The following is an 18,706-nucleotide window of genomic DNA, read 5'->3' on the forward strand; positions in this document are numbered from 1 at the left end:
TTATAGAGTGTGTTTCATGACTTTGTTTCAAGACATAGGAACATAGAAACATAGGAGCAGGAGTAGCCCATTCAGCCCGTCGATCCTGTCCCACCCTTCAATTAGATCATGGTTGATCTCTACCTCAATACCACTTTCCTGTGCTATCCTCATATCCCTTGATGTCATTGGTATCCAGAAATCTATCGATCTCTGTCTTGAACATGCTCAGTCATTGAGCTTCCAGAGCCCTCGGGGTAGAGAATTCCAAAGATTCACCACCCTCTGCGAGAAGAAATTTCTCTGAGTCTTAAATGGTCTACGCCTTATTCTGAGACTATGTCCCTTGGTTCTAGACTCACCAGCTAGGGGAAACATTCTATCCACATCCACCCTGTCTGCTGCTAATGAATTTTGTAAGTTTCAATGAGATCACCTCTCATTCTTCGAAACTCCAGAGAATGCTGGCCTAATTTCCTCAATCTCTCCTCATAAGACAATTCCGCCATCCCAGGGATTAGACTGGTGAACTTCCATTGCACTCCCTCTGTGGCAAGTATATCCTTCCTTAGATGAGGAGAACAAAACTGTACATAATACTCCAGGTCTGGTCTCACCAAGGCTCTATGCAATTGCAGCAAGACTTCTTTACTCCTCTACTCAAAACCCCTTGCTATAAAGGCAAATTTGCTGATGACACAAAACTAGGTGGAAATATAAGTTGTGAGGAGGATTCAAGGAGGCTTCAAAGGAACTTGGACAGGCTAAGTGAATGGGCAAGAACATGGCAGATGGAATATAATGTGAATAAGTGTAAAGTTTCCACTTTGGTAGAAAAGCAGTAAGACAGAGTATTTCTTAAATGGTGAGCAGTTGGGAAGTGTTGATGTCCAAAGAGACATGGGTGCCCTTGTTCATGAGTCACTAAAAGCTAGCATGCAGGTATAGCAAGCAATCAGGAAGGCAATTGGTATGTTGGCATTCATCGCATGGTTATTACCTGAGCCAGGAGCAAATTGGAGTAGGGTAAATAAGATTAGAGCGTTAAATGTGTGGCTCAAAGATTGGTGTGGGAAGAATGGGTTTTGATTCATGAGACACTGGCATCTGTACTGGGGAAAGTGGGAGATGTACCATTGGGATGGTCTTCACCTGAACTGTGCTGGGAGCAGTCGTATAACTAAGGCAGTAGAGAGGACTTTAAACTAAATAGCGAGGCGAGGGATCAAATGAGGGAAGATGGGATAATTTAGAGAGAGAGGAGAAAGCAAGCGAGCAAGCTAGCAAGAAGGGAATTGATAACCTGAGTGTGGCTGTAAGGGAAAACCGGAGGGAAGCAAAACTGGTAACAGGAAGTAGAAAAGTAGTGAATGAAATTAGAAGACAGATGAAGTGAAGGCAAGCATCAAATAGGATCAGAATGCAAAATAATGTTAAAAAGACAAAGTTAAGGGCATTCTATCTGAATTCACACAACACTTGCAACATGGTAGATGATTTGGAGGCACAAATAGAGATAAATGGCTGTGATTTAATTGTCATTACAGAGGCATGATTATCAGGTAACCAAGACTGAGAACTGAATATTCAAGGATTTCATTATTTAGGAAGGATGGGCAAAAAAGGAAAATGAGGTGGGTAGTGCTCTTAATAAGGGATGAGATCAGTACATTAGTGAGGGAGGATCTTAGATCAGAGGTTCACAATGTAGAATCAATTTGGGTGGAGCTAAGAAACAGCAAAGGGCAGCAAACATTGGTGGGAGTTGTTTATAGGCCAGCAAACAGTAGTGGTAATGTTGGGCATGGTATAAATCAGGAAATTAGAGGTGCGTGTAAAATGGGTAATACAATAATAATAACATATAGACTGGGTAAACCTAATCAGTACTCATACTGTGGAAGATGAATTCCTGGAACGTGTAAGAGATGGGTTTCTGGAGCAGTACTTTGAAGAACCAACTAAGGATCAGGATATTTTAGATTTTGTATTGCTTCACGAGAAAGGGCTAATTAATAACCTTTCTGCAAAGCAGCCTTTTGGAAACAATAACCATAATATGATAGAATTTTACATTATTTTCAACAGTGATATAGTTCATTCTGAAACTAGGGTCTTAAATCTGAACAAAGGAAACTATGAAGGTACGAGGGGCAAGTTGGCTATGGTGGATTGGGAAAATACAGTAAAAGATTTGACAGTACACAGGGAATGGCTCATATTTAAAGAAGTATTACATGGTCTACAACAAATATACATTCCTCTAAGACACAAAAACCCAACAGGAGAAGTGAAGCAACCGTGCCTAAAGAAGTTAAAAAATTGCATTAGGTCAAAGGAAATGGCTTATACAATTGCCAGAAAAAGTGGTAAGCCCAAGGATTGGGAGCAATTCAGAATCCAGGAAAGGATGAGCAAGAAACTGATAAAGAAAGGGAAAAGAGAATACGAATGCAAGCTATCGAGAAGCATAAAGGCAGAAAGTAAAATCTTCATTATGTACGTGAAAATGAAAAGATTAACAAGGATAAATGTGGGACAGGTAGAGACAGGAGAATTTATAATGGAGAATAGGGAAATGACAGAAAAACTAAAAAATTACTTTGTGTCTGTCTTCACGGAGGAAGATACAGAAAATCTCCCAGAAATACTAGGGAACTTGTGAAAATAAGGAACTGAAAGAAATTAGTATTAATAAAGAGGTAGTATTTGAAAAATTAACTGGATTGAAGGTTGATAAATCCCCTGGACCAGATGAGCTACATCCCAGACTGTTGAAGGAGGTGGCTATAGAGATAATGGATGCACTGGTGGTTATCTTACAAAATTCTACAGATTCCTGCAGACTGAAAAGTAGCAAATGTAACCCTACTATTTAAGTAAGGAGGGAGAAAGAAAATGGGGAACTACCGACCTGTTAGTTTGACATAAATTGTAGGGAAAATCTTAGAATCTATTATAACGAATGTGATAACTATTATAAAGAATGTGATTGAGCAGAGTCACCATGGATTTATGAAAGGGAAATCATGTTTGACAAACCTGTTGGAGTTGTTTTTGAAGATGTTACTTGTAGCATAGATAAAGGTGAACCAGTGGATGTGATGTATTTGGATTTTCAGAAGGCTTTTGATCAGGTCCCAGTTAGTAAATAAAATAAGAGCACATGGGATTGGGGGTAATATACTGGTATGGATTGAGACAGACAGAAAACAGAGAGTAGGAATAAATGGGTCATTCTCAGGATGGTCGGCTGTTACTAGTGGGGTACCGCAAGGATTTGTGCTGGGGCCACAGCTGTTCACAATCTATATCAATGATTTCTGATGAAATCCAAAAGCACCTCACAGTTAATGAAGTACTTTTGAAGTGTAGTCACTGTGATAATATAGGAAAATGTTGAAGCCAATTTTCACACAGCAAGGTGCCACAAATAGCAGTGACATAGTCTGCTTTTAGTGCCAGGATACTCAGAGAACTCCCCGCCTTTCTTCATATAGTGCTGTAAGAGGGCAGGAGAAGTTTCAGTTTCATGTCTCATCCAAAAGACAGCACCTCTGAGAGTGCGGCACTCCCTTAGTACTGTAAAGATGTGTCAGCCTGCATGATGTACTCAAGTCTCTGCTATAGGGCTTGAACAATATTGTGACCCAGAGTAAACATGCTACCTTTGAGACCAAGGCTGATACCTAAGGATAAATTGAATGGCCCGGTGCTCCCAGAAAGGAGCCACACTCAAAGGAAAAGTAACTAGACACCAATTAAAGTGGGTTAAACAGAAGAAATGTTTTGACCCAAATTCCTGGGGCTGGAGAGGCTTTACGTGCATTCACGTCCAGGGGAGTCAGAAAGTGGACCAGATCCAGGCTCCATTGAGATACTGTCCATTTGGACCAGACCTATAAATCCCAGTTGGGGAGGTTGTAAGCAGATTTTCCATCTGCTGTCCCACATTTAGGTGGAATGTTGGGGGTAGTTCCTCCCTTTACACCCTGTGGAACCAGCTAAGACTGGTGCATGTCCCTTTGAGGCCCTCTAAGCTATCAATCACACACTAAAGTAAGGTAACTGATCCCAAAAGGCATTAATTATCATTTCTATTGGAATAGCGCCAGTGAAGTACTCACTCAGTACAGTGCTTGAGTGTCAGTAGAAGATTTTGTGCTTATGTTTCTGGGATGGGACTTGAACCCATGACCTTTGAACTTAGCAGGCAAGAGTGCTACCAACTGAGCCACATCTAGCACCATGAATTTCAACTCATAGAGCACGGTCCAAGGATTTATGGGCCAATAGGTTCTTCTTTAATGCTTCACAAATATATTAATCTAGGGTGTGTTGCAAATTTGAACCTGCAACTTCACATTATCCCCTGTGGAAAGCAACCCTGCTCATAATGTCAAATATAATAGATTTGACTTACCCCCTGCTCCTTTATCTCTGAGCAGATTGAGCAGCAAACTGGGATCAGTCAAGATGGCTGTACATGAAATTAAATAGGACTTTCCATAGAAATAGAATGTAGTCAATAATGTTTATTTCTACCTATGTAATATTGTCTGCCTTCTCTCACTGACCCTATCCTCCCTTAAACTCTCATCCATGCCTTCATTACCTCCAGGCTTCATTTCTTCAGCACTTTCCTTGCTTTCTTCTCCAAGTTAAACTCATCCAGATGGGATTAAAATAGCAAACTCCTACTAATCTAACACCCAGTCTTTGTCTATCTGGACTGTTCTCCTTCCCTCGAAATATTGACGCTATAATCCTTGACTTTGATTAAAGTCCCTCTCTTTGCTCACTTTCACCTTTCCTATGCAACCTCCTCCAGTGCTATATGTCAGTTCTCACCCTCCCCTCTTTGGAGTCTCTACTAATATGCACCCCCCCCCCACCTCCTCCACAACAACCACCCCCCCCCCACCCCCCAACCACCATTTTGTGGCTCCATCATCTGTTCCAAAACCTTCAGCCATTTTGGTCCAGATTTCTGGAATCCTCTCCCTACATTGCTCCACTTAGTGACATCTCTCCCACTTTCAAAATCCTCCTCACAAACCTACCTCTTTGACCTCACCATCACGCATCTACTCTAAAACACCCCCAAATCCTGCTCAGTGTCTGAATTCTTGTGAAGCATGTTGGAATTCTTGATTTGGTTACGGGTAAGCTCTTGCTTTACTATTACAGCATGGGACACTATTCTGAGAAACTCAGGTTCCGGAAATTTCTGCTGATACAAGTCATGCCTGTTTATTATTTTCAATATATAAAATGCCCTGACATGCATTTCAGAGATGGTGACCTAATGGGCTAAATGTTTATAGCTCGCCGCCAATCTCAGCGCCATGCAAGATGTGCGCAACAGAACACGATATTTCGCGCTGGGGCTCATTAACATGGAGCGGGCGGAGCGCTCGCCCCCGATGATGCAGAGGGGCTGGAGCTTCATCCCTGACAACAGCGTCCAGCGCCATTTTTAAAGGGCTTCAAGCCCTTACAGGCAATTTTAATATTTAAACAGAAATGGAGGGAACATTTACAGTTATAAGTTCAATAAAAGCTCAATGTCCCTCTCCCACCCCTCCCAAATGATCAATCACTTCATTTATTGCCTTTTCCACACAAAAAAATGTTCTCCCCATCCCAAACTTTCCCCCCAGAACTTTGTTACCTTTGCCCTTCAACCCCTTCCCACCATCCCCTCAGCCAATATTAGGAGTTTCCCACTCCTGCTCTGGAAATTTCACTCCTGCCCCCTCCCCACTAGTGTTATGCCTCAGATCTCTGAACAGACGTCTGGCAACCGGCCAGAATATCGGCGTGGGACGGCCGTCGCAATGAGGTAAGTAATTATTCTTAATCATAATTTATTTAAATATGTTAATTTCGTTTTTTTTCGCAACGAGGCCTCGCCGCCGCCAGTAACCTGGGGCGATGCATTCCCAGCGTCAAGGATTTTCCAGGCCGCCCCCGACATTGGCGGGTCAGTAAAATCCAGCACACTAACTCACATTGATTATGTCTGCATGACTCTCACCACGGAAAAATAATCCTTTATTTTTCAAGGAAGGTAAATCTGTATCTGAACCAAACCAGTAGAAGCTATTTGTGAAGCTGTAGATTTGACCCCTGCAGGCACCCATACATTTCCTGATTTTTATGTTTGTTAATAACCGAATAAATGATGCATTATTTTTCAAAACAACCTTAGCTCAGAGCTCTTCAGTAGCAGATTTTCTTATTTATCTTTTTCCTTGCAAATATTGGTGGTCCTCCTACTTTTGCTTTCGCTGCTTTCAGCTGATCTTTAAGCTCGAAGCGTGGAGGGACTAAGACGACCAAAGATCCACAATTAAAAATGGTGCCATGATTCTTGTAAAAAACTTGAAAATACTTTTGTTCCATTCAAGGCAAAAAACTAGTGCAAGAACCCTGCACATCTACATCTAAGATCTAGCCAAACCATTCATAACAAAGGAAACTAAGAACAAAATGGATACACATCCAGTAATATCTATCTCATAGTCACAAATTTGCTACATTTTCTTTGAGAATTTTATTAATTTCTTCACATTTGTTTTGTATAGCGAACCAACCTCCGTCCAAGTACTGTGTCCATGGCTATCTCTTCCCTTTTCCAATCGCAATGGGAGCTGTATCTTCACGTGACAGTACTGCTGGTATGTATTGAAACAAAATTAGCTTTAAATAGCAATACATGGTTCTCCTTTACAATGAAATATGATTTTTCTTACATTTTCTATTTTGCCAAGGTTGACAAGTTTGGATGTTCTTCAGTAATTTGATTGGTCCATTAAGTCTGTGTCACTTTCTGCCACTTTGATTCGTCTGTGGTAATCACTTGACCCATGCACCTACTATTTTTCCAGTGATTTGATTGGTTATTGGGAATCAAGCGAATAATTGGTCCGAATACTGTTCCAATGTTCCTATTGGTCAGTGGGCACCGTGTGATCCATTTCTCTTATTATTTGCCTACAATATTCAGAAGGCCGCTAAGTTTACACATGCTTCATCTATTCTTCATTTACCTTGTAGACTTATTTTCTTTGTTAATTCTTCTATCCCTTTTCACACTGTCCTTATAAGGGCATAATGCTTTTGGTTCCATTTGGTCAAAGTTTGAACCATTGTTCATCCTTTCTATTCTGCCCATTTTCAATATTATCTCCCCAGAGTGCCATAAATTCACCTTCTCAATTCTCCAAGAATACAAATTTCAGGATTAAACTGATGTCAAAGCTTCATATCGAGGAAGAGATTATATTTTGTCTCCAGCTGTCAGACTTTAATAGCTCTCCAGATCGCTTTGGGAATTGAAAGGAAAAACAGAAAGTGAGTGACATGCAGAAAAAAGATAGAGATAAACAACAGCGAGAGATAGATGCAAGCAGAAATTTTGTGAGAGGCATGCAGAAAGATGACGCAGAAGGAAGGAGAGATCTGCAGAAAGAGTAACAGTCACAGACAGAAAAGAAAATGAGGGAAAATGTGAGAGAACCAGAAAGAAACAGAAGGGGAGAAAAGAACAGAAAGAGAGAGATGTACTATGAAAAGAAATAGAATTACATTACAGGAAAAGCAAGACACAAATTTTTACTCTTGCCTTTGTCCAACAGAAGATCAGCTAGTACTGGGAAACTGAAGTAAATACATCAAAGTAATCAGCAGGATTAATTACCTTTTATATTCTTTTCATTACACAGTGTATCGAGGCTTCTGGACAGCATTCATAATACTAGGTGTGGCTGCTGGTTTGGTGGGAGGATTCCTGTTAGTTTGTGCAGTGCCATTTGTGAGTGCCAAACTATACAAAGTAGGTGGTGGATTCCTTTTGACTTCTGGTAAGTTGCTATTCATGTACATGTACATAAGAAATACCAATAATTATATGATGCTGGTATCTCAAGAAGTAATGAGCTGCAGTGAAGTGATGCCATCAAGCTGTCCAAGCAGCCAATCACATTGAAGAATTCTCACAGATAGCCAACCAGGAAATGAAAGGTACTAATAATAAAATCACTTCTTAAAAATTTAACAAGGAGCGAAATATAAATTGGGATATACGCATGGGTGAAGGTAGATGCTAAAATATCTATTTTACAAAATCTAGTAATTAATCATAATGGAGATATTTTGCAATATTCTACAAATATAATATTATATTTTCAGGGCCAGATCTGTTGTTGAGCAGTAGTTATTTCACAGATCACTGTTAAAAACCCAAATACACCTAACTGAACAAGACTTAACTTTTGTGGTGTTCCTAACAGCGAGGTGAGGGTAGAAAAGAGCAAGTTCTTATCAATTGATTGAGCTGATTGCGTGCTCGGGGGTAGGGGTGGGAGTCTACAGAGCAGCCTGTGGTGCAGCACTGAGTGACAGTCCAGAACTTCAGGATTTTTGCATTAATCTGTGCTTGTGCTAAATTCTGAAGTTGCAGCCAGTTTCAGAGGGGTAATGATGGCAGATGCTGTCAGTTCACCATAAAAAAACACATAAATACCAGGCCTATGTTTTTTCTCAGGCATTTTATATGTCCACTAAAAGAGTGTCCTATGGTCATGCTCACAGTAAGCCAGACAATACCATATAATCCACAGTCCATTATTATATAATGAAAGAAGTGTTAAACTACGTAATGTACTATTATACTGTGAATGCAGTCTTAGATCATATAAAGCATGTTGCATTTTATCTAATGGCAAGTATTATACCAAGTGACACCCTGAGAACTAATACATATGACAGGAGCATTAGGATTTGCCTCAAATAATTGGCCATCCTGACCCAGCATCCTATGTGTTTATGACTGCCTCATAATGTTTGAACATGATCAACGATGAGTCAACTAATACCCTGTAGTCTCAAATTTCCTCTTGCCAAGCCCAATCTTACCAATGGAGTATGCACATCTCCAATTTTTACATTCAACATGCAACAACAAGTAACGATAGAGAGATGGCAGAAATATTAAATAATTATTTCACTTCGGTATTTACCAGGGAGATAGAACAGGTGGACATGACGTTGGATGAAGAGATGAGTAATGTGATAATGCATATAAAATTTAAAAAACAGGGATGTATTAAATGAGCTGATCAAACTCAAAAAGGATGAAGCTCAGGTCCGGATGGATAGTATTCACGCATTTTAAAAGAATCTAGGGAAGAGATAGCAGAGACATTACTGCACATACTTAATAATGTGTTAGAAGAAGGTGTAGTGGCAGAGAACTGGCAGACAGTTAACGTAATACCTATATTTAAGAGGAGGGACGGAACTTGCCTCGGGAATTATAGACCAGTCAGCTTAACACCGGTGTTAGGAAAAATAATGGAATCTCTACCAAAAGAAAAAAGATCATCTCGAAATACAAGTATAATAATGTATCATCAACATGGTTAGCAAGGCCATTAAAAAAAAGCAAATCAAGCTTTCACTGCAGAGTCTGTCTCTCCTTGGCAGGAGCATGGAGAGAGGAGGAGCCTGGGGGCAGGGGGATATCAGAGAAAGGTGGCGAACCAAGCATTGCATGGGGAACAGATTATAGGGGAAGCAGAGCAGCTCCACTGCTCATCTGATTTGTTTTGACCACGGCGCCCTGGACAGTTGCCCAACCATAAGGCTAACCTGTGTATCGTGATCCTCTGGAAAATCTCTGCGGACCTTCACATGAACTGCCATACTCAAAATCCTCCCATAGGTGGTGATGGGTCTTCTCCTGTGCTGCTGCTGTCGTTATGATGATAATGCTTCTACAATGGTGTTCAGTAAGGAATTCCAGGAAATTAACCCAATGACGAAGAATGAATGGTAATATATTGAATCATAGAATGGTCACAGCACAGAAGGAGGCCATTCTGCCGATAGGTCCGTGCTGGTTCTCTGCAAGAGCAATTAAGCTAGTCCCACTCCCTCGCCCTTTTCTGTAGTCCTGCAATTTTTTTCTCTTCAGGTGCTTCTGACGATACTTCTGACTATTAGCTCTGACGATGTGGATTTAGATGAGGGAACTAAATGTAATATCTCCAAATTTGCAGATGACACAAAACTGGGTGGGAGGGTGAGTTGTGAGGAGGATGCAGAGAGGCTTCAGGGTGATTTGGACAAATTGAGTGAGTGGGCAAATACATGGCAGATGTAGTATAATGTGGATAAATGCGAGGTTATCCACTTTGGTAGCAAAAACAGGAAGGCAGATTATTATCTGAATGGCTATAAACTAAGAGAGGGGAATATGCAACAAGACCTGGGTGTTCTCGTACACCAGTTGCCGAAGGTAAGCATACAGGTCCAACTGACGGTAAAAAAGGCAAATGGTATGTTGGCCTTCATAGCAAGAGGATTCGAGTACAGGAGCAGGGATGTCTTGCTGCAATTATACAGGGCCTTGGTGAGGCCACACCTAGAATATTGTGTGCAGTTTTGGTCTCCTTATCCCTCTTGCTTTAGAGGGAGTGCAGCGAAGGTTTACCAGACAGATTCCTGGGGTGGCGGGACTGACGTATGAGGAGAGATTGAGTCGGTTAGGATTATATTTGCTGAAGTTCAGAAGAGTGAGGGGGGATGTCATAGAAACCTATAAAATTCTAACAGAACTTGACAAGGTAGATGCAGGAAGGATATTCCCGATGGTGGGGGAGTCCAGAACCAGGGGTCATAATCTAAGGATACGTGGTAAACCTTTCAGGACTGAGATGAGGAGAAATTTCTTCACCCAGAGAGTGGTGAGCCTGTGGAATTCGCTACCACAGAAAGCAGTTGAAGCCAAAACATTGTATGCTTTCAAGAAGGAGTTAGATGTAACTCTTGGGTTTAAAAGGATCAAAGGGTATGGGGCAAAAGCGGGAACAAGTTACTGAGTTGAATGATCAGCCATAATTATAATGAATGGCGGAGCAGGCTTCAAGGGCCGAATGGCCTACTCCTGCTCCTATTTTCTATGTTTCTCCAATTCTCTTTTGAAAGCCGCAATTAAACCTGCCTCCACCATGCTTAGGTAGTGATTCCAGATCTTAACCACTCGCTGCATATAAATGTTTTCCCTATGTCACTGTCGATTCTTTTGCCAATCACCTTGGGTCAGATTTTATTCTGCTGTCAGGGGTCCTGGTGGCAAACCGGAAGGTTGGGAGGAGATCCTGCCTCAGCCTTCTGTCGGATTCCCAAAGCAATCTAATGGCAGGCAGCCAATGAACTGCCCTTCTCGGGGACACTGTCCCTTTTAAAGGAAGAGCTCCTACCTCCAGAGCCGTAGGCAGTATCGGAGGGTTGGCAGCTTTGCAGAACTGATAGTGCCACTGGGATCTGTGGCTACTGCTGGAACTGCAAGAGGCCCTGCAGTACTGAGGAATGGAGGAGATCCTGGGAGAGGTGCCAAGCAATGACCATCTCCCACAAGAGAAAATTTAACAATTTCCCCTTAACGTTCAGCAGCATTGCCATTGCTGAATCCCCCAGCATCAACATCCTGGGAGTTACCAATGACCAAAAACTGAATTAGACTAGCCACATAAATACTGTGGCTACAAGAGCAGGTCAGAGGCTGGGAATTCTATGGCGTGTAACTCACCTCCTGACTTCCCCAAAGGCTGTGCACCATTTACAAGGCTCAAATCAGGAGTGTGATGGAATACTCTTCACTTGCCTGGATGAGTGCAGCTCCAACAACACTCAAGAAGCTTGACACCATCAAGGACGAAGCAGCCCGCTTGATTGGCACCCCATCCACAACTTTAAACATTCACTCCCTCCACCACCAACGCACAGTAGCAGCGTTGTGTACCATATACAAGATGCAGTGCAGCACCACACCAAAGCTCTTCGACAGCACCTTCCAAACCAGCGATGTCTACCACTGAGAAGGACAACGGCAGCAGATGCATGGGAACACTACCACCTGCAAGTTCCCCTCCAAGCCACACACCATCCTGACCTGGAACTATATCGCCATTCCTTCACTGTTGCTGTTCCTAACAGCATTGTGGCTGTACCTATACCACATGGACTGCAGAAGCTCAAGAAGGGTGGTGCAGTGGTTAGAACTGCAGCCTCACAGCTCCAGCGACCTGGGTTCAGTTTTGGGTACTGCCTGTGCGGAGTTTGTAAATTCTCCCTGTGACCACGTGAGTTTCTGCTGGGTGCTCCAGTTTCCTCCCACAGCCAAAGACTAGTAGTTGATCGGTAAATTGGCCATTGTAAATTGTCCCTAGTGTAGGTAGGTGGTAGGAGAATTGAGGGAAGGTGGAGATGTGGTAGGGAATATGGGATTAATGTAGGATTAGTATAAATGGGTGATTGTTGGTCAGCACAGACTCGGTGGGCTGAAGGGCCTGTTTCAGTGCTGTATCTCTAAATTTAAAAAAAGGCAGCTCACCACCACCTTCTCAAGGGCGATTAGGGATTGGCAATAAATGCTGGCCTAACCAGCAATGCCCACATCCCATGAATGCATTAAAAGAATCACTGCTCTATAGTTTTTGCATCTCTCTGTAATTTCCCTGCAAATTTGCTCCTCTACATCTTTCCCACTAGTTGATGGCCTATAGAATATACCGAATACTGTATGATACCTCTATTTCTTCTTAACTCTAACCAAATATATTTTGTCTTTGACCCCTCCAACACATCCTCTCTCTCCTGGACTGTAGTATTCACTATAATCAATCATGATGCCCCTCCTCCTTTCTTTCCTTCGCTATCTTTCCTGAACCAGGAATATTTAGTACTCAGTTCTGCCCTTTTTTGTTCCAGGTCTCTGTTATGGCCACAGCATCATATTCGCATGTGGTTATCTGCGACTGTAGCTCACCAACCTTTGTTATCATGCATTGTGCATTTACATATATGCACTTTAAACCTAATTTAGACCTTATTGCATTCCCTATTAGTTTGATATCTTATTATTTCTTACTCTAGTGCTATCTGTCTCTCCCAATCCTTTGTGCACCTAGTTTCTCCCAAGTCGGGATGGTGAAGGGGAAATGGAAGATGTTGTCATTCTCCCAAAAATGCTGCTCTTGATTTTCTGATTAATAGAGGTCACAGTGGAGGGAGGTTCCTTTGTAATAACATCATTTGTTGTTGGGTTTCCATCACTTTCCTAATTAAGGCTTGGTGCCAGCTGTCACTGATATGAACCAGCAGCATTCACAAGATTCACTTGTTGATGTATCATTATTTACTGTTTTAGCACTTAGTTGAGCACCCCAGATATATGATCCATCTTAAAGAAATCAACAAAGGAACCGGGCCTTGATTTTATTCTGAGTGTAATCTGGTGCAAGACCAAATGCAAAGATATTTGGAAATGTGCCTGTCTTGAGCTGATGGTGCATAGTTATCTTTCGACCAATAAAGGACTTATAGATTGCACAAAGGGCACATTGCACCAACCTGCACCAACCTGCACCAATCAATCTATCGCATTATTGTGTATTGTCAGAGAGAAATGGTTGTTCATGCAATGTATAAGGTTTAGACGACAGCTTTCCTCTTCCTCCAGTCATCCCTAACATACAGTTTTTTTTCTTTGTTGCATCTTAGCAAAAGTGATAAAATGAACACTCATACTTTAAATTGAGTTTTCCTCTGGTCTTATAAACCAGCTCTCTTTCACTTATTTGCATACTGTGAGGAAATCAGAGTCACTGTTAATAGTTTCAAGGCTCCACAGGCATAAGATCAAAACTGCCCATACTGCTGACAGGATTGACAGGCTCAAAGCTGCACCTGGAGTTAAATTCACCTTTGACCTGAAACCTAAATTAAAGGTTCGGGGAAGAATAGGCTGATGTGGTAACATTGAACATTAATGTACTGCTCTGTGAGGTGCAGAGGACTCTTATAGCTGGGTCGTAGTAAAGAATCTTGGTTAGGTCTGTATATCAGTATCGAGTGAAGGTGAAAAGACTATCTGATGTCTCAGTTCATTCAAATCAAGCACAAAAAAAACAATCGTAGCACTATCCCTTAACAAGCCAGGAAAAATTGTCCCTCTTCTTATCATTACCACCATCTCAAGTGTCATTGATACTGGGACATGCCAAGAGTTCAGAGTCAGCTGCTCCATGACTCATGTGATCTAAGTATTCATGCTGCTCTGATCCAGGTCAAGTTACTAAACTGACACATGTACCATGCATTTTCCGTGGGCAGAGGAATTTATTTAGCAGCTGACGGTAAACTGGCGGCAGGAACGCATAAGCCTCTTGCTGTGGACAAGTAAGCATTGCATGCTGTAATAGGCTTGAGTGTGCATTGATACCACTAGTCATTCCCAGCTGATACTGAGAAGGCAGGTGAGTGATGTTGATTTCTGAAAGAGGGATAGTCTCATTGGGTCTAATTGTCTTGGTTAGTTCCTAAGAATGGGGTGAATTTTTAACCCCTAAAAATGGTGAGTTGGGGGTCGGTTCAGGTCACATGTTAAAATCTTAAAAATCTTAAACCCGACCCCAACCCGCCCAGTTTTGGGTTTAACGGCTGTGGGACAAGGGGTTGGCAACCAACGCATTCCCAGGAGGCAGCTTGGCAATTACAATATTTTAATAAGGCTGGCAACCTCTGATTTACTTTGCAGTTTTACCACTGGCTGGTGGGTTTCTCAGGCCTCAGGAAACCTGGAGAGAAGTAAAGAGAGCTTTGGGGAGCAGATTTACAGCATTGCTTGTGGGCCAGGAGGAAAAGGAGAGGTTCACCACGGCCTCCCTAGCTCCTCCGCATCGATCCCCATCCCCATGCAAAGATCATCAGGGTTGGGGATCAAACACCTTCCCAGCCCCAACCCTCCCCCAGGATTGGAGCCTGTCCCCACACCCCACCCCAGGGTTAGGCATCACAATTGCTCAGATAATGAAATAGTCCATGCCCACATGCTGCAAAACCTGGACAACATTCAGGTTTGTGCTGATAAGAGGCAAGTAACATTGGCACCACACAAGTGCCAGGCAATGACCATTTCCAACAAGAGAGAATCTAACAATCGCCCATTGACATTCAATAGCATTACCATCACTGAATCACCCACCATCAACATCCTGTGGGCCACCATTGCCCAAAAGTTTAACTCTGAGTTGTCCAACATATAGCCTGTGGGCCAGGAACCGGCCCGCCAAGGGTTTCTATCCTGCCCATGGGTATATTTCAGAGATGAGAAATTTTCCATTGGCTTCTACTTTCAGACCAGGTTTTTAATAACATTGCGCTGTCAGTTTCACAGCTGACAGGTGCTGGCATCAGGAACAGCAGTTTCCCAACTTTGGACAGATTCGGGGTTTTCCGGCAGTTTCCAACATTTTTTAAAAGCCGGCCAGAAAACCCCAAATCTGTCCGAAGTTCAGAAACCGCTGTTCCCGATGTCAGCACCTGTCAGCTGTGAAACTGACAGCGCAATGTTTTTAAAAAAAAACTGACTAACAATAAAGCTGCTATGCTGAGCACTCCTGCTCCCTGCAACTGTCAGAGACAGAGAGGTGGTGGGGGGGAGGGGGGAGGAACAGGGGGAGAGAGTGGGAGTGGGAGAGAGAGAGGGGGTACAGAGAGAGGAGAGGGGAAACAGAAAGAGAGAAAGAGTGGGGACAGAAAGAGAAAGAGTGGGGAAAGAGAGGGGGGGGGGACAGAGAGAGAGTGGGGACAGAGAGAGAAAGGGGAGAGAGAGAGAAAGAAAGAAAGAGTGGGGACAGAAAGAGGGGTGAACAGAGAGCGAAAGAAGGGGGGACAGAGAGTGAAATGGGGAGACAGAGCGAGGGGGGACACAAACAGTGAGGATGATAGAGAGGGGGGAACAACACAGAGAGGTGGGGGAACAGGGAGAGAGAGGAAGACAAAGAGAGGGAGAGAGAGTGATCAAGATAACTGTTGACAGATGGAAATCGATCCAGAATATTCTGCGTCATTACAAGTGTGCAGGCAAACATTGACTACTTGTGCAAGCAGAAAAATGCCAGGTGTCTCACTAAATCAGTGTCCAACATAGTGATGAGAAAGTAAGTCAATGAATTAATTTTCTCATTTAAAGCTTCTTCACAAAAATACACATTTGTTGTTGTTTTGATTAATAGTAACTTAAATTTTTAATGCCTTTATCTTTCCGAAATTGTCTCACTGGGCTCCTATGTAAGACAAAAATTGTAATGTGGCTCCCCATGTGAAACGGTTGGACACCCCTGGTTTAGCTGGACCAGCCACATAAATACTGTGGCTATAAGAGCAAGCCAGAGGCTGGGTGTTCAGCAACAAGTAGCTCACCTTCTGACTCCCCAAAGCCTGTCCACAAGGCACAAGTCAGGAATACTCTCCACTTGCCTGGATGGGTGCAGCTCCATCAGCACTTAATAAGCTTGACACCATCCAGGACAAGCAAACTGCTTGATCGGTACTCCATCCACCGCCTTAAATATTCACTTCATCCACCATCGGCACACATTGGCTGCAGTGTACGTACCATCTATTAGATGCACAGCAGCAACTCGCCAAGGCTTTCTCACCAGAACCTCCAAAATAACTGCTTTTTAAAGTTAGAGCTGCTTATATTCTCCCATGTGAAATTCCTCAGGTTTTCCAGTGGGAGTAATCTTTCACAAGTGACAATGTGTAAAAGGTCACCTCTAACTCCTGGTAGTGTTAGTTTCAGCAGTTGGAAAATGTATATTTTGCATTTTAAGAAACTATAACAATGGTGTCAAAATATGAACTGCCATACCACAATGGAATTTCTTTCTTTGCAGGAATTTTATTTTCCATCTTGATATTTCTGTTTGTGATGTGGAAGGAATTTGTTGCGGATTTGGAAAGATACATACTCTTAGAGAGAAGCAGCAGCTGCAAGGATATTCTAATCCACGTGCAATACGGATGGTCCTTCATGTTTGCTGCTGCTGGGATCCCTTTGGCTCTACTTGCTGGACTGCTGTTCTACCTTATTGGCTGCACCATCAAAGCCTATAACAAATAAGAGGCAGACACTGATGTCTGGAGCAACAAGCTCTTATGCAGTGCTAGATTCATTACTTGCAGTGGGAAATCAAAAATAGTCATCAATGCCCCAACATATTTGAGATTGACAGTAGCTACCACCTTGTTTCAAGAATCATGAAGACATATGAAGTGAGCGCCAGCTCAATTTTCAGCGAATATTTTGTTTTTTTTTTGTTGATGTATCACGTTTGAGAAGACAGGAATTCATTTTGATGGCATCACATGCACTGAAGAGGATCTTTAAGTCTATATGTTGCAATTCACCATATTTGTAAACAAACGCTTCACACATCCATCTGATATTTCTTGCTTCACTGTTAACATGGCATTACCCCTAAAATAACTGACAGAGGAATCCTATTCAAACTAATCAATTGTTCACCCACTAGTATTATCAAAAGGAATTTCCAAGCTTTGATCCTTTGAGGGCATGTTTTTTGTATTAGATTTTGTAAAACCAAAGAAAAAATGAAATTATGGTTTCAATAATGCCTTTATTCCATGACATTCGACTAAAATAAAATGCTATTTGGGATATCCCAGCTGCTACATCTGCACACATCAGGTACATTAATATGTTCTTCTCACTGATTTACATTCACAGCACGAGAAACTATCTTAACTTTTTCTAATGCTATTATTCAGTGATTGGTTGATATGGAATAAAAGCGACACAATTGATGGCAGCTGACTTTGATGTGCTTTTGACCAGATCTTTATATTCAGACTCTACAGCTAAAGCTAAAATATGTTCCATATATTTAGACCTATGATGGTTAATGTAGTATATTCTGAGTATAATTTAATAATTGTGTTTCAAAAGCAGATAATTATTTAATAATGACTCTTATAGTCCAAAAAGCTAACTAGTATGATGTAGTTGGTCTATTTGTTTAAATCTGTTCTTCAAACTGTTTCAGGCATGATAATCAATGTTGTAACAATGTATTATCAAAGACTATCTTTACTGTGCCAGTGTTTCATGCTTGTTCATGTTCCAGCAATGCAGTATTGTTGAAAATCTTATATTTTGTACCATTTTTGGGAGCGATGCAAGTATTATTGCAATAAACATTGCTGGAAAATGCTAAAATACAAATTGGAGACATTTATACAAAATAACATTCATGAGATCTATATTCCAGATCTTGGATGGAAAAGGCAGATTTTAGAGGGAATGAAACTGCACTACAATACAATTAAAAACACACACAGTGGAGAATAAATCCAATATGAAGACATATGATCCTACAAGATTTAATGCTCAGCTGGAAATTGCATCCTTGGCTCTTATAGAGACATGAATGAATTACGATGAGTGATGCCATCACTCAAACACTGAACATGATCGTGTTAAACTTCTCTGCCCTCTTACTTTAATGCAGAGGTAAGCCCCTTTATTTTAAATGGGTGACACCTCTTTCAAAATATCAGGGGAAGGAGTATATTGCGTTCACAATGACATCACTCACAGTCATTTCCAGTCTACAAAGGGTCTTCCACAAATTCATGTTCAAAGCTTGTGTGAAGACTCTCCAAAACATGGTGAAAGTTTACTTTAGGGGGCAAATGAATGTTTTGACACAGGAGGCTACAGCCAAATAACTGGCCATGGAAAGGCATGGAAGGTCATTGCAGGTCATTTAAACATACACATCCATCAATGAAAGGACCAGAAGTGGAATCAGGAAAGCATAACAGGTCCGAAAGGTCCTGACCATTG

The 18,706-nt window shown here is 41.8% G+C and overlaps 1 protein-coding gene across 1 annotated transcript in view; it reads left to right on the top strand.

Annotated features, from left to right (window-relative positions):
• The window catches only part of LOC137377937 (transmembrane protein 182-like), a 28,811-nt gene extending 11,851 nt beyond the window's left edge, over positions 1-16,960 (top strand). The window contains exons 3-5 of the mRNA XM_068048002.1: positions 6,570-6,662; positions 7,710-7,847; positions 16,734-16,960. Coding sequence (XP_067904103.1) covers positions 6,570-6,662; positions 7,710-7,847; positions 16,734-16,960 — 458 coding nt within the window. The remainder of the gene's footprint in view (positions 1-6,569; positions 6,663-7,709; positions 7,848-16,733) is intronic.
• The last annotated feature ends 1,746 nt before the right edge of the window (positions 16,961-18,706 follow it).

Source organism: Heterodontus francisci, chromosome 15 (assembly GCF_036365525.1).
Source record: "Heterodontus francisci isolate sHetFra1 chromosome 15, sHetFra1.hap1, whole genome shotgun sequence".
Taxonomy (NCBI): domain Eukaryota; kingdom Metazoa; phylum Chordata; class Chondrichthyes; order Heterodontiformes; family Heterodontidae; genus Heterodontus; species Heterodontus francisci.